This window comes from Thunnus maccoyii, chromosome 14 (genome assembly GCF_910596095.1).
Source record: "Thunnus maccoyii chromosome 14, fThuMac1.1, whole genome shotgun sequence".
NCBI classification, from domain to species: Eukaryota; Metazoa; Chordata; class Actinopteri; order Scombriformes; family Scombridae; genus Thunnus; species Thunnus maccoyii.
The window spans coordinates 1547393-1566300 of NC_056546.1; the positions used below are offsets into that span (position 1 = coordinate 1547393).

An 18908-nucleotide genomic window follows, 5' to 3' on the forward strand; every position below is an offset into this window, starting at 1 on the left:
GCTGCTGGTCTCTAAATGGAGCAAAGAGCCACAAACAAACTTCAGATCTAGTCGTGGCAGTTAGGTGAAGATTCTTTAACTTTATCGACACATAAACACACACGTTCTCCCTCATTCAGTCCCTCTCTTTAATAAAGTATCATAACGCTCTAAAGGTCTTTGAGCACCAAGTCTGTTTTTTTTGTCCGAAATTGTCGTTAAAAAATAAATACGACGTCACGTTGTGTCAATCACGTTTACACACAAACTCTGACAGTTTCATCCGTCGTTAAAGTTTCGGAGCAGGTTCGATTTTCTGTGTTTTTTTTTTTGTTTTGTTTGTTGTTGTTTTTTTGCATCCGTCAAAAGTCCTTACAGAGTTGTTTGACCACTCAGAGCCACCGTACACACAAACAACACAGCCTGGAAACACTGATACCATCAGCTGTTATACACAGACTGATCACAGGACGACTATTGATCATGATATATTGTCTGTATGTCGTAGCGTTTTTGAGGCCGTGCCCTGAATATCTGCGTATCCCGTCGATCACCTGTGATCAGGTTCAGGATCAATTGGATTGTGGATATTGGTGGTTTCCTTTTTACTGTGTGGTTCTTTCTTTTTCTTTGAAGAATTTAGAGGATCACAAAAAATCATCCTCACTGCTTGACGACTCCATTTTGACTCCTATTGTGAATTTTCGCCAGGAATATAATAATAAAACACATCAGTGTGCAAGGTTTCGGTGTGTAACGGACTTGGTGTGCAGAGACCTTTAGGCTGTCAAGTGCAAACAAATTCAAACTAACAAGTTATTCACTCTAATTAATTCAGACTCAACTTGTATACAGTAACATGTCTCATATATAAGTTACTGTGACTGTCATCAGATATGTCCAGTCAGACAGAGCGTCTTTATATTTCCCTGTGTGATGTCATACAGCTGTAACTGTGTGTGTTCAGATGTTGTGTGTCAGAGCAGGTTGTAGAGTCGATGTTGTTTGTTTGATGAGATGTGTTGTTGTTGTTGTTGTTGTTAAGCAGCTGTCTGAAGTAAAACCCAAAATCAACCACACACTGCTTCTCAGATGCTTTGGGGTCATGATTATCCAATCAGCACGCTCGCTACCTTCCTCCATTATTATTATTATTTATCAGCTTAGTTTACTGACAGGTCCAGCTGATCACAAGGTGAACGACCTCAAACAGTCTGTTGCACTTACAGACTGAACATTTTTAATTCCAACAGGTCATTAAAGTTTGAATATTCAATTTTCCTTCATGTTTGAACAAAAGTTCCAAACTTAAACTTACAGCTCTGCAACACACACCCTGCATTTAAACCCTTTACTGTCCCTCTGTCTCTCACATACGTTCTTCTATCAGCACTCATTGGTTTAAAATATGAACCTGTGATTCATATTTTTACCCAAACTTAAAATGGACCCGTCGATTTGCACCAACAGAGCAGCTGGACGAGTCTGAGATGAAGCTGCTGTGTGCTGTGATCTGGTTGTCGTTCCTCCTGACACGACTAAAGCCATATTAACAACTTCCACCGTTATTGTTTACGTGATGTATTGCTGCTTTCAGTCTGAATCTCTGCAAACACAGGAGAGTTAATAGATACAGAGGCTGCAACTGGTGGGACTGGACATACTGGGAGAAAGCTGTGTGTGATACCAACCATTACACCTATAACCCTTCACATACTGTCTCACACTCGCACATGCACTCGCTCCCTCTCATAACAACTACACTACCCCTCATTCATCGCAATAATACACACATGCACACACCAGCTCTGCCTGTATAGTGTGTGTGTGTGTGTGTGTGTGTGTGTGTGTGTGTGTGTGTGTGTGTGTCTTTGTTCTCGGCCTCCTCAGCCAAAGATGTGTGAAAAGTGGGTCACAGGTCGGACCTCTTTGTCCCCCCCGGGCAAATGAAAAGTGACAGACACCGGTCGGGCATCACCACTAATTCGCTCACACACACACACACACACACACACACACGTCCCCCCCCGCCCCCGCCCCCGCCACTGCCCCTCCGTCCCTCTCGGCGCCCACTAATTGCGACATGCCGTTATTAGCGCTGCGCAGGGCCAGCGCCTGTAATTGCAGAACATCCCTGGACAAATAATTTGGTAGTTAGTCGGACCGTCGGAGGCCAGCGCCGGGCTGGCAGGGGTCAACGGGTCACAGCACTCTGAAGCGGACCAAACCGACCCGAACCGCTGCCTCCTGTTAGCAGGAACCAGAGTGTGTTCTCCATTAGTATCTCCACAGTGTCATCGTTACCGTCTTAATTGGTCTTTGTGTGTCCCGTAACTTTTAAACGACAGGTTCACAGTTTTTCATGTGTGTCTCCTCGCTGTAATCATTCCTCCTCTTCACACTGGATATTAAAAGATTATGGAGCTATTTCCCTATCTTTAATCAAGAGCGTTGTATATCAATTTGAGAGCATAATTTATTGATTTCATGTTCAGATTTTGTAATTTGTCCCTCAAAACCCTGCCCTCGCACAGTAGCGCTTAGATTTGCTCTGTTTCTGCTCAAATTATGTGCATGCAGTCAAATATAATGTTGCTTGCACAGATTTCCTGCAGTCAAGCTTCAGCTCTTCTACTTGCACTCTCCTCTGCTCTTGGATTTTTTTGTGCAACAACCCTGTCAAAATCCCCCAACCAATAGAAGGCCAGGTTTAGTGTCGACCAATGAAATGATCCCTGCCTCCTTGCGAGCTTGTTCGCTTTACTTCTTAGAGCGTCCCGTACGGGCGGGTACTCTTAAACTGGGTTCATCCACTCCCGCCCTCAGGGCTTTATAAAATGTACTTGTACCTTGGACGCTTCATTTATACACCAGCGCATGTGATGTTTACTATAGTAGCTGCATACAGTATTATAGTAGCCGCATGGCACAGCACCCGCCTGTTGGTGTGCTGGAGGAGAAAACGATGTCACCTTCATCATAAATGTTTCTATGGTTACGCCCGTGCGAGAAGGCGAGATGGTTGCTTGAACTTCATTTTTTTTTATATGAAAAATTGAAGTGATAAGTGTTACAAGGACCCACAGTTGTAGTTTTCTCAGGCTGGTTAAACTGCTGCTAGTGCAAAGCCACTGACACACTGTTAGCTTAGCCTCCATAAAAGATCTCCTTCAAATGTGCTTTCAATGTAAGTGAAATGTAAGTTGATGCTTTTCCAGGCAGCAGGTGAAAGTGTGAACATTCTCCGCTGGTTTCTGCTACTAAACTTGCTGATGTTAAACTTAAATCTTGTGTCTCTTCTTTCCTTCAGGGTTTTGGACCCAAAGAGCCAGTGAGACAGAAGAGGACCTGATATTGTGATAATCACCCTTCCCGTCTCCTCCTCCCTCCATCCCTCCTGCTTGTCCTCCAGCTGACCATCCCGCTCTCTCTCCCGAGGCTTCGTCTGGCCAGCTGGAGCTCCTCCTCCTCCTCCTCCTCCTCCCCCCCCCGACTCAGCTGCTGTGGACTGAAGAGTTCGATCGGGACCAACACACACCGACCAACAGCTGCAACCAGAAGCTGCTTAATCACACACAGAGCCCGGTCCAGTCTCAGTCCAGTCCCGCTGCAGGATGGGCGGTCTGTCGTTGTGTTTGGCTGTCATGGCCGCCGCCGCTCTCCTGCTGACCCTCAGAACTGACGGTAAGACCAGAACTGCTGGAGACAAAATGAACACAATACAAATATGTGAAGGGAGAGAGGAGAGCGTTCCAGGAATATAAGATTTGTACTGCTGAGTTACTCATTAACTCTTTTAGTTTGTATTCAGACAGATAAGCAGCACTTCACATAAAAAGTCTCTACACCCCTCCTCTGTAATCAGCGCCCCCTCCTCTCCCTCCCCCTCACCCCTCCCTGTACACACACACACACACAGATCTCTATCAGAAGCCTTTTGTTGGAGCTGCGATTAAGTGTCAATTGGCTGATAATGGAGAGAACTTTAGAAATGAAGCCTCTACCTGTGGAGACAATAGACGACTCGGATAAAAACAAAAAAAAGATCCAGAAATCAAACTCAGCAGCACAGATTGGAAGATCATGTGTTTTTTGGATGTTTTTTGGCGTTAACTCGTAGATTTATTGTCTCTCTAAACGGCGTGTTTGTAACAAAGAAAAGACCGTTAAGTTTGGAAAGAAAAAGCAGCGTTTTGGCTAAAAGCTGCTGAATGGAGCGCTTTGTTTTCCAGCAGCAGCTTCACATCAAACCAGATCACCAAGTGAAATGAAATTTTTAAGAAAGTTATTGATGATTTTTTGGGAGATCCTCGTTTGTTGTTACCATTGGCAACAGCTGCTCCTCTTGGTGTCAATATGAAGAAATGCAGTATAATAAACAACGGTTCACACTTACGTTATAACGCGACCCAGCTGTTGTCAGGGGGAAAAAGACTTCTTTTTTTTTTTTTTTTTTTTTTTTGGAGATACAACACACTTTCACACTGGTCCTGCTGGGAAAGATTCCCTCAGACGCTATTAATCCAAGTTGAAGAGCGTCTTCATCCTCTCGTAAAAAGAGAAATCCTTCCATTAAAGCGGAGGATAAATCTATCACTCAACTCGTCTTTGTGTGTTTTCGAGCTGCTCGTCGTCTCTGAATTTATTTCCTCCTTCTACACGTCAGACAAGCTTCAGAAACTCCTGCAGGTTAAACTGAACAAACACTTTTAGTGCTGACTGACTCAATATAAACACACTGCTTGTCTAGGAACATTAACACCACATACATCCCATAATGCATCACTCTCTGTAGGTGCTGTTGTCCTCGATTATACTGATGGACACTTTTTCAAATGTAATTTCAAGGGAAAAAATATCGTTTTACATTTGGGCTCTTACGGTAAATGGAAAATTAAACTATTTTAATAACATTCTCTGGTTGCAGATTATGTGTCAAACTCAAGGCCCGCGGGCCAAATGTGGCCCGCCACATCATTTTATGTGGCCCGCGAGAGAAAAAGGTCTGATTGTAAAAATAAATAAGTCAAAAGCAGGCATTGACCGAAAACTACATTTCCCACAATGCATGCTGATTATGTTACCCAGGAAGTGACGGTTTCCCGCCGCTAGACTGCAACGTATCCACATCAATGCGATTTTCCCAACAAGTGGAATTGAGAAATATAAATAATGAGCCCAAAATGTCCAGAAAGAAAAGAACTGATGCAGACGGAAGGCAGGAAGACGGGAAGGAGAAAACATGTTTGTGCTTCAGGGAGAAAAACCGGTTTGTCTTCTGTGTTATGAGGCGTCTGTGGTCAAAGAGAACGACGATCTACCAAACACGGAGCTACGTCTGCCAAAAACAGCCTCCAAGAACAATGACTAATTGTCAAAGAGCTAAAAGGCAAAACTGTGATCGCAGCAGCAAAAACAACGCAGCAGTGAAAGAAATCGCTTCAAAGTCTTTTCCTTTTTTTTCTTTATTCTCTTGGATAGTTTGATCGTTGATTGATGGAGTAATGTAGATTTCATAACCTGACAAATTAATTATAATTACAAAGCAACAAGCAAACATATTTTTTTTTACATCTATGCAAATATATATATAATATTTAGTTATTTAACATTAAGGAGTAGTTACATTTATTTTACATTACATTTAGTTACATCTGGTCCTTTGATGTGGCCCTCGCTGATCTAATGTAATGATTTTCTTAGTTTTCTATCTTTGTAAACTGAATATTTTTGGGTTTTGGGCTGTTAACCCTCAGGAGTTTTGGGCTGTTTTGGCCATTTTTGCATACTTTTGAATTTGCTTTTATAAATCACTTTAAAAACTGTTTAACATGCCAGTGTTTGGTACAACATCACCTACATGACCAGACAATTATTTCTTCACTTTGTGACGTACGATATCATCATATTGGACCCAAAAAACACAAAATACATCAAACCTGATTTGGGAAAATTGTAGCATTTTCACAATAAGAAACACAAACATGTTCAACAAAACATTTTAAAGGTTGTAAATGTGAACATATAACAGTAACACATCCATTATTAACATCTATTTACAACAAAAAGCAGATGTAACAACAGGCGTTTTTTAACTTTTTAACGATGCCGCTCTTCAAAATAAACTATTAGACACAGAACTATATTACATTCCCAGAGTGTAGTGAGGTTCCCAAATAGTGCAAATATAATATGTAAAGGTAACACTGAGATAAAACCAAACTATAGAAAACTATTTACAATAAAAAGCAGAGGTAGTAAATGATGAAGAAGTCTGCCTCGTCCCATCTCGCACGCTGATGTTTATATCAACGTATCTTCATTTTTACTTGGTTTATCAAGGCCAAACAAAGAGTAGAGTTTCAAGAGAAGTCGACATCAACACTTCATGTGACTTTGTTCTTATGCTTTGACGTCCTGAAACAGACGCGTCGTTTGATCACGCCGGCGTGATCGGCGACTCCTAGCTCCTAGTTTTCTAACATTTCATAGACAAAACAAAACAGTTAAACTGGAAACTAACGGAAACTAAAATGAAGAAAATAATTATTTGCAGCCTAATCTAACAACACTGAATCCATAGAAAAACAGAAAACTTGATCTGGTTTGAGGCTGTGAGGGTTTTATACGCTGTGCAGATTGTAAAACTCAGTTTCTGGGTGTGAAAGATGTCGGTTTATTGTGGACAAAAGGAGCCAAACTCTCTGTGAGATGAAGCCTTTCTTCAGGGTTTGTGCCGGCGCGGTGTGGATGTGGTCTGAGCAGCAGATAAAAGTTGCAGCTCTGAACATGAGAAAGGTCACCTTCTGACCCGCCGATCACACAGAGCAGGCTGATAAGAGCAGGGCGGCGCTCAGACGAGAGCGTTAGCGACTCTGTGATTGACTCAGACTCTGATATCAGTGTCTCACACACACACACACTAATCTGTGGAGGAAAGGGAGAGACTCTCTCGTTCTCTGGCGTCTTATCAAAGTATTTTTCCACTCCTTCGTTCACGTCTTCACCTTCACGTCTGTTGACTTTGGCTTCAGTTCTTCTGTAATGTTTAGAAACATGAATTCATCGATTGTAAAGTCAGAAGTTTTAATGCTTCGACACTAAGAGAATCCGTTTGTTTTCAGCAGAGAGTTTTATTTTCCCATGACGGTCTGAAATGTAGCATCAGAGGTTTTTAATGGCTTGAAAAATGTTCAGATGACAACAGAAGATAAATTCAAACTTGAGTGACCTTGTGAAATCAAGTCAGCGCCAGCAGCGTCGTAATAGCACGACACAGTTAGAAGACTGGAAGAAAACAGGGACAATATTCCTTATCAATATAGATCAATAATACAAAACTGGACCAGTCAGATCAATGTGTGATTAGGATTTATAACGTGTAACAGTGTTTCTTTAATGTTTTACAAAAAAAAGATGAAACATGTAAAGAAAACATCAGAGCTGCAGAGCGTTAAATTATTTTGATAATTAATAAATTATTTTATTTTGAAAAGCAGAAACTCTGAACATCAGCTGGTTTCAGCTTCTCATATGTGAGCGTTACACGCTCGTCTTCATCACACATGATGATAAACTGAATGTTGATCAGATGAAACAGAACGTTAGATGAAGTCACCTAAAGTCATTTTTTTTACCATTTTCTGACATTTTATAGATCAAATGTTTAGTAGATTAATCAATAATTATATTCAAAAACTTTAAACCTGTCAGCATTTAACTTATTGACCATCTGTGTAAAATAGGAATATGATGTCATCAGAGGATTATTGAAACAAACACGTTTGTGTTGTCGTGTGAATCTGAATACTTGAGTCGTTACTTTCTAAAGTTTTTATGATAAATACGTCAAACAGTTTTCAATTCATCAAACTTTGAAAACTAATATTGAACAGACTGTGTAAAAGTTTCCCTTCGTAGTTTCTGACTGTTTTCATGATTAATCGATTCATCGCTTTGTGTATGAAATGTTTAAAAAATCATTTCAAAACAGTCTGAAACATAAATGTTTTTAATATTTTGAATATTTTTAATTTACTGTCACAACAAAAAAAACCAGCAGCAAATCCTCACATCTGAGAAGCAGAATCAAGAGAATATTTTTACTTTTTTGCTTGAAAAATAAAAGATTATTTGATTATTCGATGGTTGCTGATTAATTTTCTTTAATTAAGCGACTTATAGCTGCAGCTCTGAACATGACGACACCTTCAACACTAGATAGAAGTTTAAATATTTGATCTTGCTGATGCGTATCGTATCTAACACTTATCTTATCAATCAATCTTTTAGCTTATTATCGTGTTTCTCTCAACTTCTCTTAATTTCTTTTATGGTATAAAAATAGTTGGAAGAAATATCTTGACGTTATAAAGATACAAACACAGAATACAAATCCCTGCTTAAAGAAGTTAAAGATGATGTTTCTTCTAAGCTTTCACACACGTTCATGTATCAGATCAGCCTGCAGAAACTCTCCCTCCTGTCGGCCCGTCTCCTCCCTGCAGGAAGCTGTTGAGCTGATTGTTGCCGCTCTCACTTCCTCTCTGCACATGAACCATTTCCTGTATGGCACTATACGAGCTGTCAGCGGTGGTAAATGCTCCAAACAGCCATTGTTCTCCGGAAATATCCTTCAGTCCCTCTGGAAACATATTCACCGTTTTGAAAGAGTGTTTATTTCTCCTCTCTGGTCTTTTTTCTGTCGCAGCTCTGTGAAGACGGAGAGTCGCTGAACACCACACAGTCGATATCGCACTGAAACTAAATGTTTATTTGCTGCTTTTTATCTCGATCGATTACGGAATCTAAATTCTGCTGCATGACGACAGTAAAACAAATGAACGTTCAAATTAAAATGTGTAAATCTTAAATCACACACGTCAAAAAATCAAGTGAATAAATGGAGGAGAGAAGGTGTCACCTCAGGCAGGTTTACTTCACAGCTCTGCTCTGTTTTCTGGTTGTTTTGAGGCTTTAATGAGCGCCAGGTTGTTAATTACCTCACTGGGAAGCTTTCAGCTGCCCGCCGTCACCACGACAAAGCAGCAGCAGCAGCAGCAGCAGCAGCAGCAGAGTAAACATCTGTGGGAGGAAGTTGACGGAGGAGAGACGGCGTTTTGGAGCGGCTGGCGGTAGGCGCTGCTTTGATGAAAAAGGGCTTCGGTTGTTAAAGTGGAAAACAAACAGGAGAGGAACTGGAAACGAGGATTTAACAGTGATGGGAACTAACGATGAATTCCATTATCGATTAACCTTTCAGATATTCTCTCAATTAATCGATTAGTTGTTTGGTCTATAAATGGTGAAAAATGTCGATCAGTGTTTCCCGAAGTCTAAGATGACGTCCTCAAATGTCTTGTTTCATCCACAACCCAAAGATTTAGAAGTTTACTGTCATAAAGGACTAATGAAAACAGAAAATATTAACATTTCTTCTTAATAAATTAGTCCAAACGATGATTCGATTATCAAAACTGTGACTATTCGACTAATCGTTGCAGCTCTAATTACAAAGATGAAATATTTCTGCACAGAAAGGAAACAAACGATGTGCATCAGGACGCTTTTTACTTGTTGTTTTGACTAAATTGAGGAGTCCTGCTAAACACGCAGCAGAACAGACCGACACATGATAATTAGCTCAGGTAGAAGACGTGAAATTAACTCAAAGTAAGGTTTAAACCTTCTGATTTCAACTTTCAAAATAAACTTTGTCTCTGTAGCGGGCTGCGAACGTCTATCAATAATCATGATAATAAATGTATTTATAGAGGCACTCAGAAGGGAGCAAGATGAAACAAAATGATTCCTTAAATACTGCAGCTTAACATATAGAAGACTGCTGCAGTACTGCTGGTGTTTGGCTGTGATACCACAGAAAAATAAAATCATCAGAACTTGTTTGAAAGTGCTAAAAGTTTTGGCCTTCCTTACCGTGACTGGTTGTACCGTGGCTGTGCTGAAGGTCAGAGAGGTGACAGGAGGTCGTATCATGAGGTGGATTTGATAACAGTCATTTTGATCAAATTCTCTGATCATCAGCAGAACGACGCACAGCTGAGACTCACCTCATTACGTGTCGTCCTCTCCTGTCGACCCGCAGAAGTGATGACGGGTCGTAATAAGAGAGAAGCAGCTTCTCCTCGATGGACAAAATCATGATCTCCTTAAAGTCCTCAAAAGATTTGGTGCTGATATTTACTTTCATTTAAATGTTAATGAAATACCTTCAACTCCTGCTATTAGAAAAGTCCTTTTTAAAAATTAATTCATCTATAATTAAAGTGTAATTAAATTACTGAATCAGTCACATCAGATGTCAACAACGCTGACTGGCTCTCACCAGATTTTTGCTAAAAAAAAAATAAAATAAAAAAATACATTCTGGCCCTACATGTTGTTGAAGGCCCATTTTCAGTAAAAAAAAATTAAAGCCTTCTGAAGTGATTGACAGCAGCTGGGGGGCGTGTCAGTGTCTGTGTTTGATTGACAGCAGCTGGAGGGGACGTGTCAGTGTCTGTGTTTGATTGACAGCAGCTGGAGGGGACGTGTCGGTGTCTGTGTTTGATTGACAGCAGCTGGAGGGGACGTGTCAGTGTCTGTGTTTGATTGACAGCAGCTGGAGGGGACGTGTCGGTGTCTGTGTTTGATTGACAGCAGCTGGGGGGTTGTGTCAGTGTCTGTGTTTGATTGACAGCAGCTGGAGGGGACGTGTCGGTGTCTGTGTTTGATTGACAGCAGCTGGGGGGGGCGTGTCTGTGTTTGATTGACAGCAGCTGGGGGGTTGTGTCAGTGTCTGTGTTTGATTGACAGCAGCTGGGGGGGGCGTGTCAGTGTTTGATTGACAGCAGCTGGCAGGCTACCATTGTTACACTGTATGAACAGAGGCAAAGTAAACAAACTGCAGAGTCATAGACTGCGTGTCGCTAACAGGGATTTTGAAGAGCAACGACCAAACCGGCATCTAACAGGTCTGAAGTGACATTTGCAGTTATGTTTACATGATGTTTAATGTGCTGCAGCTGAGCAGCTAATCAGCTGTCCAGCTGCTAACTGACATTAGCGGTGCATTTTTCCCTGGTTTGTTTGGTGGCTCGTTCAACAAGCTAAGCTGCAGGACGAGACGTGTGTTCATGTGTAAGTTAGATAAGAAGGAAAGACTTTAGCAGTAAAGCTAATGTGGGTTGTTGTTCAGAGTCTTGTGTTGTGTAGCAGGATGCTATCAGGCTCAGTGTGACCTTCTGCTCTGCTGACAATAGGATGACACGTCATCAAGGACTCCAGCTATGTAAGCAGATGAAGGAATAGTATTCAGTTGAAATGATATAAAACTAGGGGGCCCCATCATGAAACTGAAGAATTTAAAATATACATTTCTCCCTTTTGGTTTCATTTTTTTCTCAAAGGAGAACACAGGACAGAGCAGATATGTTGCTGTAGGAAGCAGAAAGGCAGTTCATTTCTGTTGGACTTTTGTTGCTCAATATGTAACCCATAAAATTAGTTTAATTTTCCCTACCCTAGTTCTGTAATCTTCTGTTGATCTGGAAAGTGTCCAGCGGTCTGAACTTTCTTGGAGGTCATGTTGGTGCTCTGAGCCCTAACTGTAATATCACACAGTATGTACAGATCATTTGTTTGTTTGTTTTGTGCATGGTGCACCATGTACCAGATGGGTGGAGTTTATCACCTCGGGGCAGTTCAGAGTGAGTCTGGTACATTTCCAACACAGAGGAGAAGATAACAATGACTTTCAAATACTGTTCAACCCCCTCTCTCTCTCTCTCTCTCACCTCCTCTGCTGTGCTTTAACAGCAGTAACTGGGACATGGCAGGAGGGAAAACAAGCGCCTCTCCAGCCTGCTTTTAGCAGCAGCACGGCCACATTCCTGTCTACTGAAGAGAGGAAGGAGGAAACAACTGCTCAGACGCTGTAATTTATAGAAGTTCATAGGTCTGGGTTTAAAAAAAAATTATTTTCCAATTCAAATTGATCGTCATATATATATTTTCTGATATCAATTCTTTTAATATACGCCTTTTCCTGTGGATTTTAAATCGGAAATGAAACCAGACATCTGCCTTTAGGCTTGGCGATGCCTTCAGCTCCCGCCGAGATCTGGCCACGAGATCTCGTCGAACGTGGCGGGAGCTGAAGGCATCGCCAAGCCTGACGCACAAAAGCTTAGTGAGAGAGAATCACAGCAAAGTGTTTTCCTGAGGTATCAGTGATGTTAACATTACAGTAGGTATGTTTGTAGCCGCCTTATTTACACCGGCTGCCTCGTGATTCGATTTAAAATCTAAAATTGTTTATACGCTGCACTAAAGAAAGCACTTATCTGGTCATTCAATCCTCACTGACTGTAGAGTTGCACTATGTTGTGAAGGCTGCTGCAGTGTGTTCATGTTACATAAAAGGTACATCAATGTAAATATTAATATTTTTAATAATGCACCAGGTTACAATTTACAGCATCAGTTCTCTGACAATCTCTTGCTCATATCTGAGCACAATCGGTATTATAATGCGATACTGAATCGATTCAGGAAGTCAGTGGTGATACTGAGCCCCAGATGTTCAGACTTTCCATCCAAGCTCGTCTATTTAATTTCCTTGCTGGTTGAAGTCGTTACATTTATGTTCTGTTTGTTGTTAATTTTTTCTTGAGCATTTTTTGATTTCTCTTTGCTACAGTGTGGTTACAGTTGAGTTTGATCATATCATCTTTAATATGCTGCATTTGCAGTCAGTGACTCATTGTTGACTAACTCACGGTCATAAAGTTTCTCTGCATGACAGCAGAGCAGCAAACTTTATGTCTGCGGACCACACCGACTGCTTCAGCACAGAGCTCCTCTTTCACTTTACAGTTTTTACAGTTTTTCAACAGTCAGGAGCCCAAATGAACATTTAACATGTTTTTCTTGCTTTAATTATTCCTCCTGACCATACTGACCATTAGAAGATCCCTTCATAAAAGTTTATCTGAAGCTAATATGAAGCTTCAGCGTCCAAATGAGTCAAATCAAGTAGATATCTTTCAACGTTAGTCTTTTTAGTGCCAAAGTCCCTCTTTTTGTTACTATACTTCCACCTGCAGCTCAACAGGGAAACACTGTCCGAGGAAACACAAATTTTAGCATCAAATTTGATGCTAAAAAGACTGTAAATGTGTCAGATATCCACTTGATATGACTAACTCAGACTGCTGAAGCCTCATATAAGCTTCACATCTACTTTTAAATGACTGTGTGGACACACTGTGGATTTTGGCCTCCATCACTTCCACTGAAAGCACATTTGAAGGGGATCTTGAAACTTATGGACACCTGACTTGTTCACATGAGGGATCCTTGCGTGAGGCTCCTGTGTTTTTTAACTCTGCGTCCACTGTCGCTGTTTCTCCAGCCGGTCAGATGCAGGGAGGACGGCGGCAGCAGAAGGCCGTCTGGCTGCAGATCAGAGTGTTTTATCAGACAGCTGCTGGATGTAAATAAACAGTCGTCCTGACGCAGCGCTGTGACTTTAAGAGCACATGGAAAGAGTCTGATTACCCAGCGTGCTCTCTGCCAGACCTCAGTCTCCACTCTGACTGCCGGCACAATTAAGCACACATGTGGATGGAGACACACACACACACTGAAACAGAGCAGCCATTTCCAGCCTCAACACACACACACACACCCACCCACTATCCCTGTACTTCTCTCTCCTCCTCGCTAACATCAGTCACGGCGCTGCAGCCAATCACAGCTCAGAGGTGGGAGGGCGAGAAACAGTCTGTGAGGTTTTTCAGGTCTAGACGGTGATGACATCACTGTTGAGTTTGCTCCTTTTTTTTTTTTTTTTTTTTTTAAATCATGTTTTAATTTTAGCACATTTAAAATTAAAGTGGTGCTTATTTTAAAGTCCTGTTTCAGACAGAAATGTTTGTTTCTTCTTGTTCCTTCAGCTGGAAGTTGTTCTCTGTGTCTAGAGCTGCAACATTTAGTCGATTAATCAATTAGTTATCAACTATTAAATTAATCACCAACTATTTTGACTATCAATTAATCGTATTGAGTCATTTTTTAAGAAAAAAAGCTCAAATTCTCTGATGTGAATATTTTCTGGTTTCTTTAGTCTCTATGACAGTAAACTGAATATCTTTGAGTTGTGGACAAAACAAGACATTTGAGGACAAAGTCTTGGACTTTAGGAAACACTGATCAACCGAACTAATCAATTAATAGAGAAAATAATTGACAGATTAATTGATCATGAAAATAATCATTATTTACAGCCTTAATTGTATTGTAGCATGATAAAAACAATTTAGTAACTAATCATTACTTTCTCGATTAATTGTTTTTTCAGTAAAATGTCAGTAAATATTGGAAAACGGTCGTTATAATTTCCCACAGCTCAACGTCTTTAAATGTCTTTTTATCTTTTTTGGTCCAACCAACAGTCCAAAACCCAAAGATATTAACTTTACTGTAATGTATGACAATAAAAAGCATTAAATTGTCACATTTCAGAAGCTCAAACTATCAAATATTTGATATTTTTGCTTTGAAATAAGACAACGGATCATTGGAATATCAATATTAGGGCTTCAACTACTTGTTTGGATCATAAAATGGTGAAAAATGTTTTGTTTTGTCCACAACTCAAAGATCTTCAGTTTACTGTCAAAGAGACTAAAGAAACCAGAAAATATTCACATTTAAGAAGCTGAATCAGGGAATTTTGTTTTCTTAAAAAATGACTCAAAACCATTAATCATTTATCAAAATAGTTGGTGATTAATTTAATAGATGACAACTAATTGATAAATTGTTGTAGCTCCAACATAATAATGTGTTTAAAGCTCAGTCAGTCTGGTTGAATGTGTTTCATGTGATTAATAAACAGCAGTTAAATAAGCAGTCAGTGGGTTCTTCAGGATCAGATGTGGACGGAGGGATGAAGGTCAGAGCTGCAGAGTGACTCTGTTTTTAATGTGATGTCATCGGCTCATCAAAGCGACATCAGACTGATTCCTCTGATTCTCCTCTGAGCTTCAAACCGGAGTCACAGGATCAGTGTTTACTGTGAGGAAGACTCCTGCAGCGGTAGCAGAGAGGGAGGAGGAGGGAGGAGGGAGGAGGAGGAGGAGGGGGGGTCATAGACAGATGGAAGGACTGTTGCTGTGGCGACCAGGCAGCTCAAAGTGTAGGTGTGCAGGTATTCATGTCCAGACATGACAGCATGCAGGTCTACACACCTCATGAGCTCAGACAGCAGAGAAGAACACAAAGTTTATTTCTTTAAAGCACATTTCAACAACAACGAGGCAGTTTAAAGTTCTTTATATGAAACATAAAATGCATTAAGAAATGTAAAAACATACAGAAATGAGATTTAAAAAGGAGTAAAATAAAAATAGATTAAACAGAATTTAATAAAAGACAAACAGAAGTCTTGATCCTCGATTTTAAAAGAGCAGAAATCCAAATATGTGGTGAATAAAAACTAAGATACAAATGTTTTTTAAAGTTGATTTGAAAAGCAACAGGAGGAAAAGGAAAAGCAGGGAGGAGGAGGAGGAGGAGGGAGGAAGAGGGAGGGATGGACAGAAGACAGAAAAACAGCAGATTAGAGAAGGAATGGAGATAAACAGTAAAGGTGGACTGATAAGAAGGATGGAGGGATTAAGACTTCTGTTCCTCCCTGTCTGACCTTTTTATCCCTTCACAGGAAAGACATCCAACTCCAGACACTGCTACAATAACAATAACAATAACAATAATAATAATGATAATATAAACTTTATTTATAAACAGAAGTAAGAAACTTTATTTAAAACAAATCAGAAGCACAATGAAAACAAGTCCAGAAATGATGAGTTTAGACAATAAATGTGTTCAAAATGATCACTGAGACTTTTTCTCCCTGTTATATTAAATAAATAATGATAAATAATTGAATATATATAAGTTATATGGAAAGGATTAGTGTTTTAAAGTGTTTTTCAGGCGTCTCTCGCTGCGTCCAGCGTAGAAACATTTACAGGGACGAGTGAGATTCACCATCTTGTTGACTTGTTCTCTGATCAGATAGTTTCTAAACTCATCATACGGCACGTCGAACGCTGTTCAGAGTTCTGGTGTGTTTGGGGAAAAAACATGTTTATGTTTCTTAAAATATTTTTTAAAAGTCATTTTGGCGCTGAAAATAACCAATACTAACAATAATGTTATTTATAAAACTAAATTCATGTTTAAATCCAAACAAACTAAACTTTAAGATAAGAGGACAGCAGGACTCCAGAAGCAGCAGCTCTCTCTCTAATCTATGAGCTGTGACCTTTGACCTCTCTCAGATGTTGTTGATGCGGATGTGAGATTATGAAACGTTGGATGTCTCTAAAAAAAAAAAGACTAAAATTTGAAGATTATGAGAAAAAACAGACACACAGAGTCATTGGTGTAGCGGCCGCTGGTCAGTATAAATAGCTTGTGGTCCTTATATGGAGCTTCGTCACATGTCCTCCTCCTCCTCCTCCTCCTCCTCGCTGCCTCCACACAGACTGTTGTCCTGCTGATAGAGGAGGAATGTTTCACCTCCAGCAGGAGTCACTCTGATTAATCTGACCTGGAGTCTGTTCTGCCGGCTCCACTCTGTCCCCCCGAGTCTCCACATCATAACACTGTAACAATCAGCAGAACTTCCCTTTTTAAAACGACGTGTTTCTCCGTGACGTGTTCAGGATCAGCGTCAGGTGGTTCGTAATCGTTACGTTTCTGACTTTTTCCTCCAGTAAAACTTTTACTGGAGGAAGTAATCGTTAGTCGCAGCCCTAAAAACTCTTACAGCTACATCCTTGATCTGCTGGGAAACAGGAAGTGTTGAGAAGCAAACGCAGCATTTTACTCTGATGTCACTAAACGTATTGATCCTCGCAGGCTGATACAGAACAACTACAATCAGCAAATCAATCAGAGTGATCAAATCAATACATGTGTTGACATCACTAAGACTTTAATGTCTCTGACAGTCTCCTCTGTCTCCAGATATGAAGGTTTGTGCACAACTTCTCACTCAGGTCTGTGTTTTGTGTTTCCAGCTGCAGGTCAGAACCCGGACCACGTCCTGCAGGGGACGGGGGTGAAACCTGAGGCTCGGCGGCCCGGCGAGGACTCCACCATCGCGCCCGAGGACGCCGCCCGTTTCCTCAGCTGTTACTGCTCCGGACACTGTCCTGAAGACGCCACCAACAACACCTGCCAGTGAGTCGACACAGCAGAGTAGAAAACAGTAGAATCTGGGATAGAAAGGTCCGGGTCAGAGGTAGAGCGGATGAAATCTTACTTAAGGGCCCCAAAACGACTCAGTTTGGCCCTGAGGATGGTCGAATAAGTTAGCGTCGTCTCATAGCATCGTTTTCAGAGAGAGAGAAAAAGCCGTAAACAGCAAACAGACACAGTTAGCTGTAGACTAGCTGGTGAACATAGTGGAGCATTTAGCAGCTAAAGAGCCAGATATTTTCCTCAGGAGTTGGTAGAGAGTAAAAACAGAAGCTAAAAGAGAGTGAATATTGGACTCACATTCACCAGGTGGACAGAAACACGACTCCACATGAATGATAATGTTGCTCCGTAACTGCTGGATGTGAAGTAGGCAGCTATTAGCTAACATGTTAGCCACAGCTACTTTTTAAGCAGATAATAAGACTATTTTACAGCAAAAAAGTGGACAAAAAACATAAATATAAGCAGCTTTAACCAGATTGAAACTATAAAGGACCAAAATTAGAACCCTGAGGAACCCCACAAGTAATTATTGACATTATCAATGTGAGGTTGATGTTGCTCTGTAACTGCTGGATGTGGAAACAAGCAACTGTTTGCTAACAAGTTCAACATATTAGCTTAAAAAGATGATGATGTGTCAGAGTTAATGTTCACTACTTGTTAGTGATAGAAACTAGAGGAGTAAACAGGTTTAAAGTCACTGTTATTGATACGTATCGATGGTCTGTGTGTGTCTCTTCAGGACTAACGGTCAGTGTTTTGCCATCATCGAGGAGGATGAGCACGGAGAGGCCATCCTCACCTCCGGCTGCATGAAGTACGAAGGCTCGCATTTCCAGTGCAAGGTAAACACACACACACTTAACTTAATGTGAAACACAAACTGAATTACTCACACACAAACACACACGTCTGTGTTTACCTGGAAAAACCAGATCACTGAGAGGAATCGAGTTCAGACAGGAAATCAAGTCAAGAATCTTATTTAAGTGTCAGTTTATGTAACAGAGACAGTCTGCAGCCTCCGATCATCATCATCATCATCCTCATCATCATCATCAGAAGTTCTTTATGTCTCGGTGAACTCTGAGAGGATCAATTAACATAAAAGACAGTAAAGTCCTAAAATACAAGATTTAAATATATTACTGTTAGTAAAAAAGAAAAAGAAAACCATCACATATCTTTGTTTCCATGCTGAGCTGCAGGTGGAAGAATAGAGCTGCAACGATCAGCTGATTAAACGATCAACAGAAAACTATTCTAATAACTGAGTCTTTGTTTTAGTCTTTTTTTTAATGCAAAATTACTGATGATGTGAAGATTTGATTTCTGTGTCATATATGATATTAAACTAAATATTTTTGGGTTTCTGACTGTTGATCAGACTAAACGAAACATTTTAAAACGTCATATTTTAATAATTTCTGACATTTTATAGACAAAAAGATGAATCTAGAAAATAACCAGCAGATTATATCATTGATGATGAAAATATAAATCTTTAAATTAATAAATCGTTAGTTGCAGTTTGAAGAATGATTTAGTTTTTACTCAGGAAGACGACTTAACATGAAAACACTCAATAAAGATGATCTTCTGATGGTCAGTATGAAGAGGAGGAGTGATTACAGCAAGAAACATGT

At 40.4% G+C, this 18908-nt stretch overlaps 1 protein-coding gene across 2 annotated transcripts in view; it reads left to right on the plus strand.

The window, feature by feature from the left end:
• Positions 1–18908, plus strand: part of LOC121911203 (bone morphogenetic protein receptor type-1A-like) — a 59854-nt gene that overhangs the window by 31764 nt on the left and 9182 nt on the right. For both annotated transcript variants that reach the window (XM_042432479.1, XM_042432480.1), the window contains exons 3-5: positions 3290–3663; positions 17076–17238; positions 18005–18107. In XM_042432479.1, coding sequence (XP_042288413.1) covers positions 3594–3663; positions 17076–17238; positions 18005–18107 — 336 coding nt within the window. In that variant the 5' untranslated portion in view covers positions 3290–3593. The remainder of the gene's footprint in view (positions 1–3289; positions 3664–17075; positions 17239–18004; positions 18108–18908) is intronic.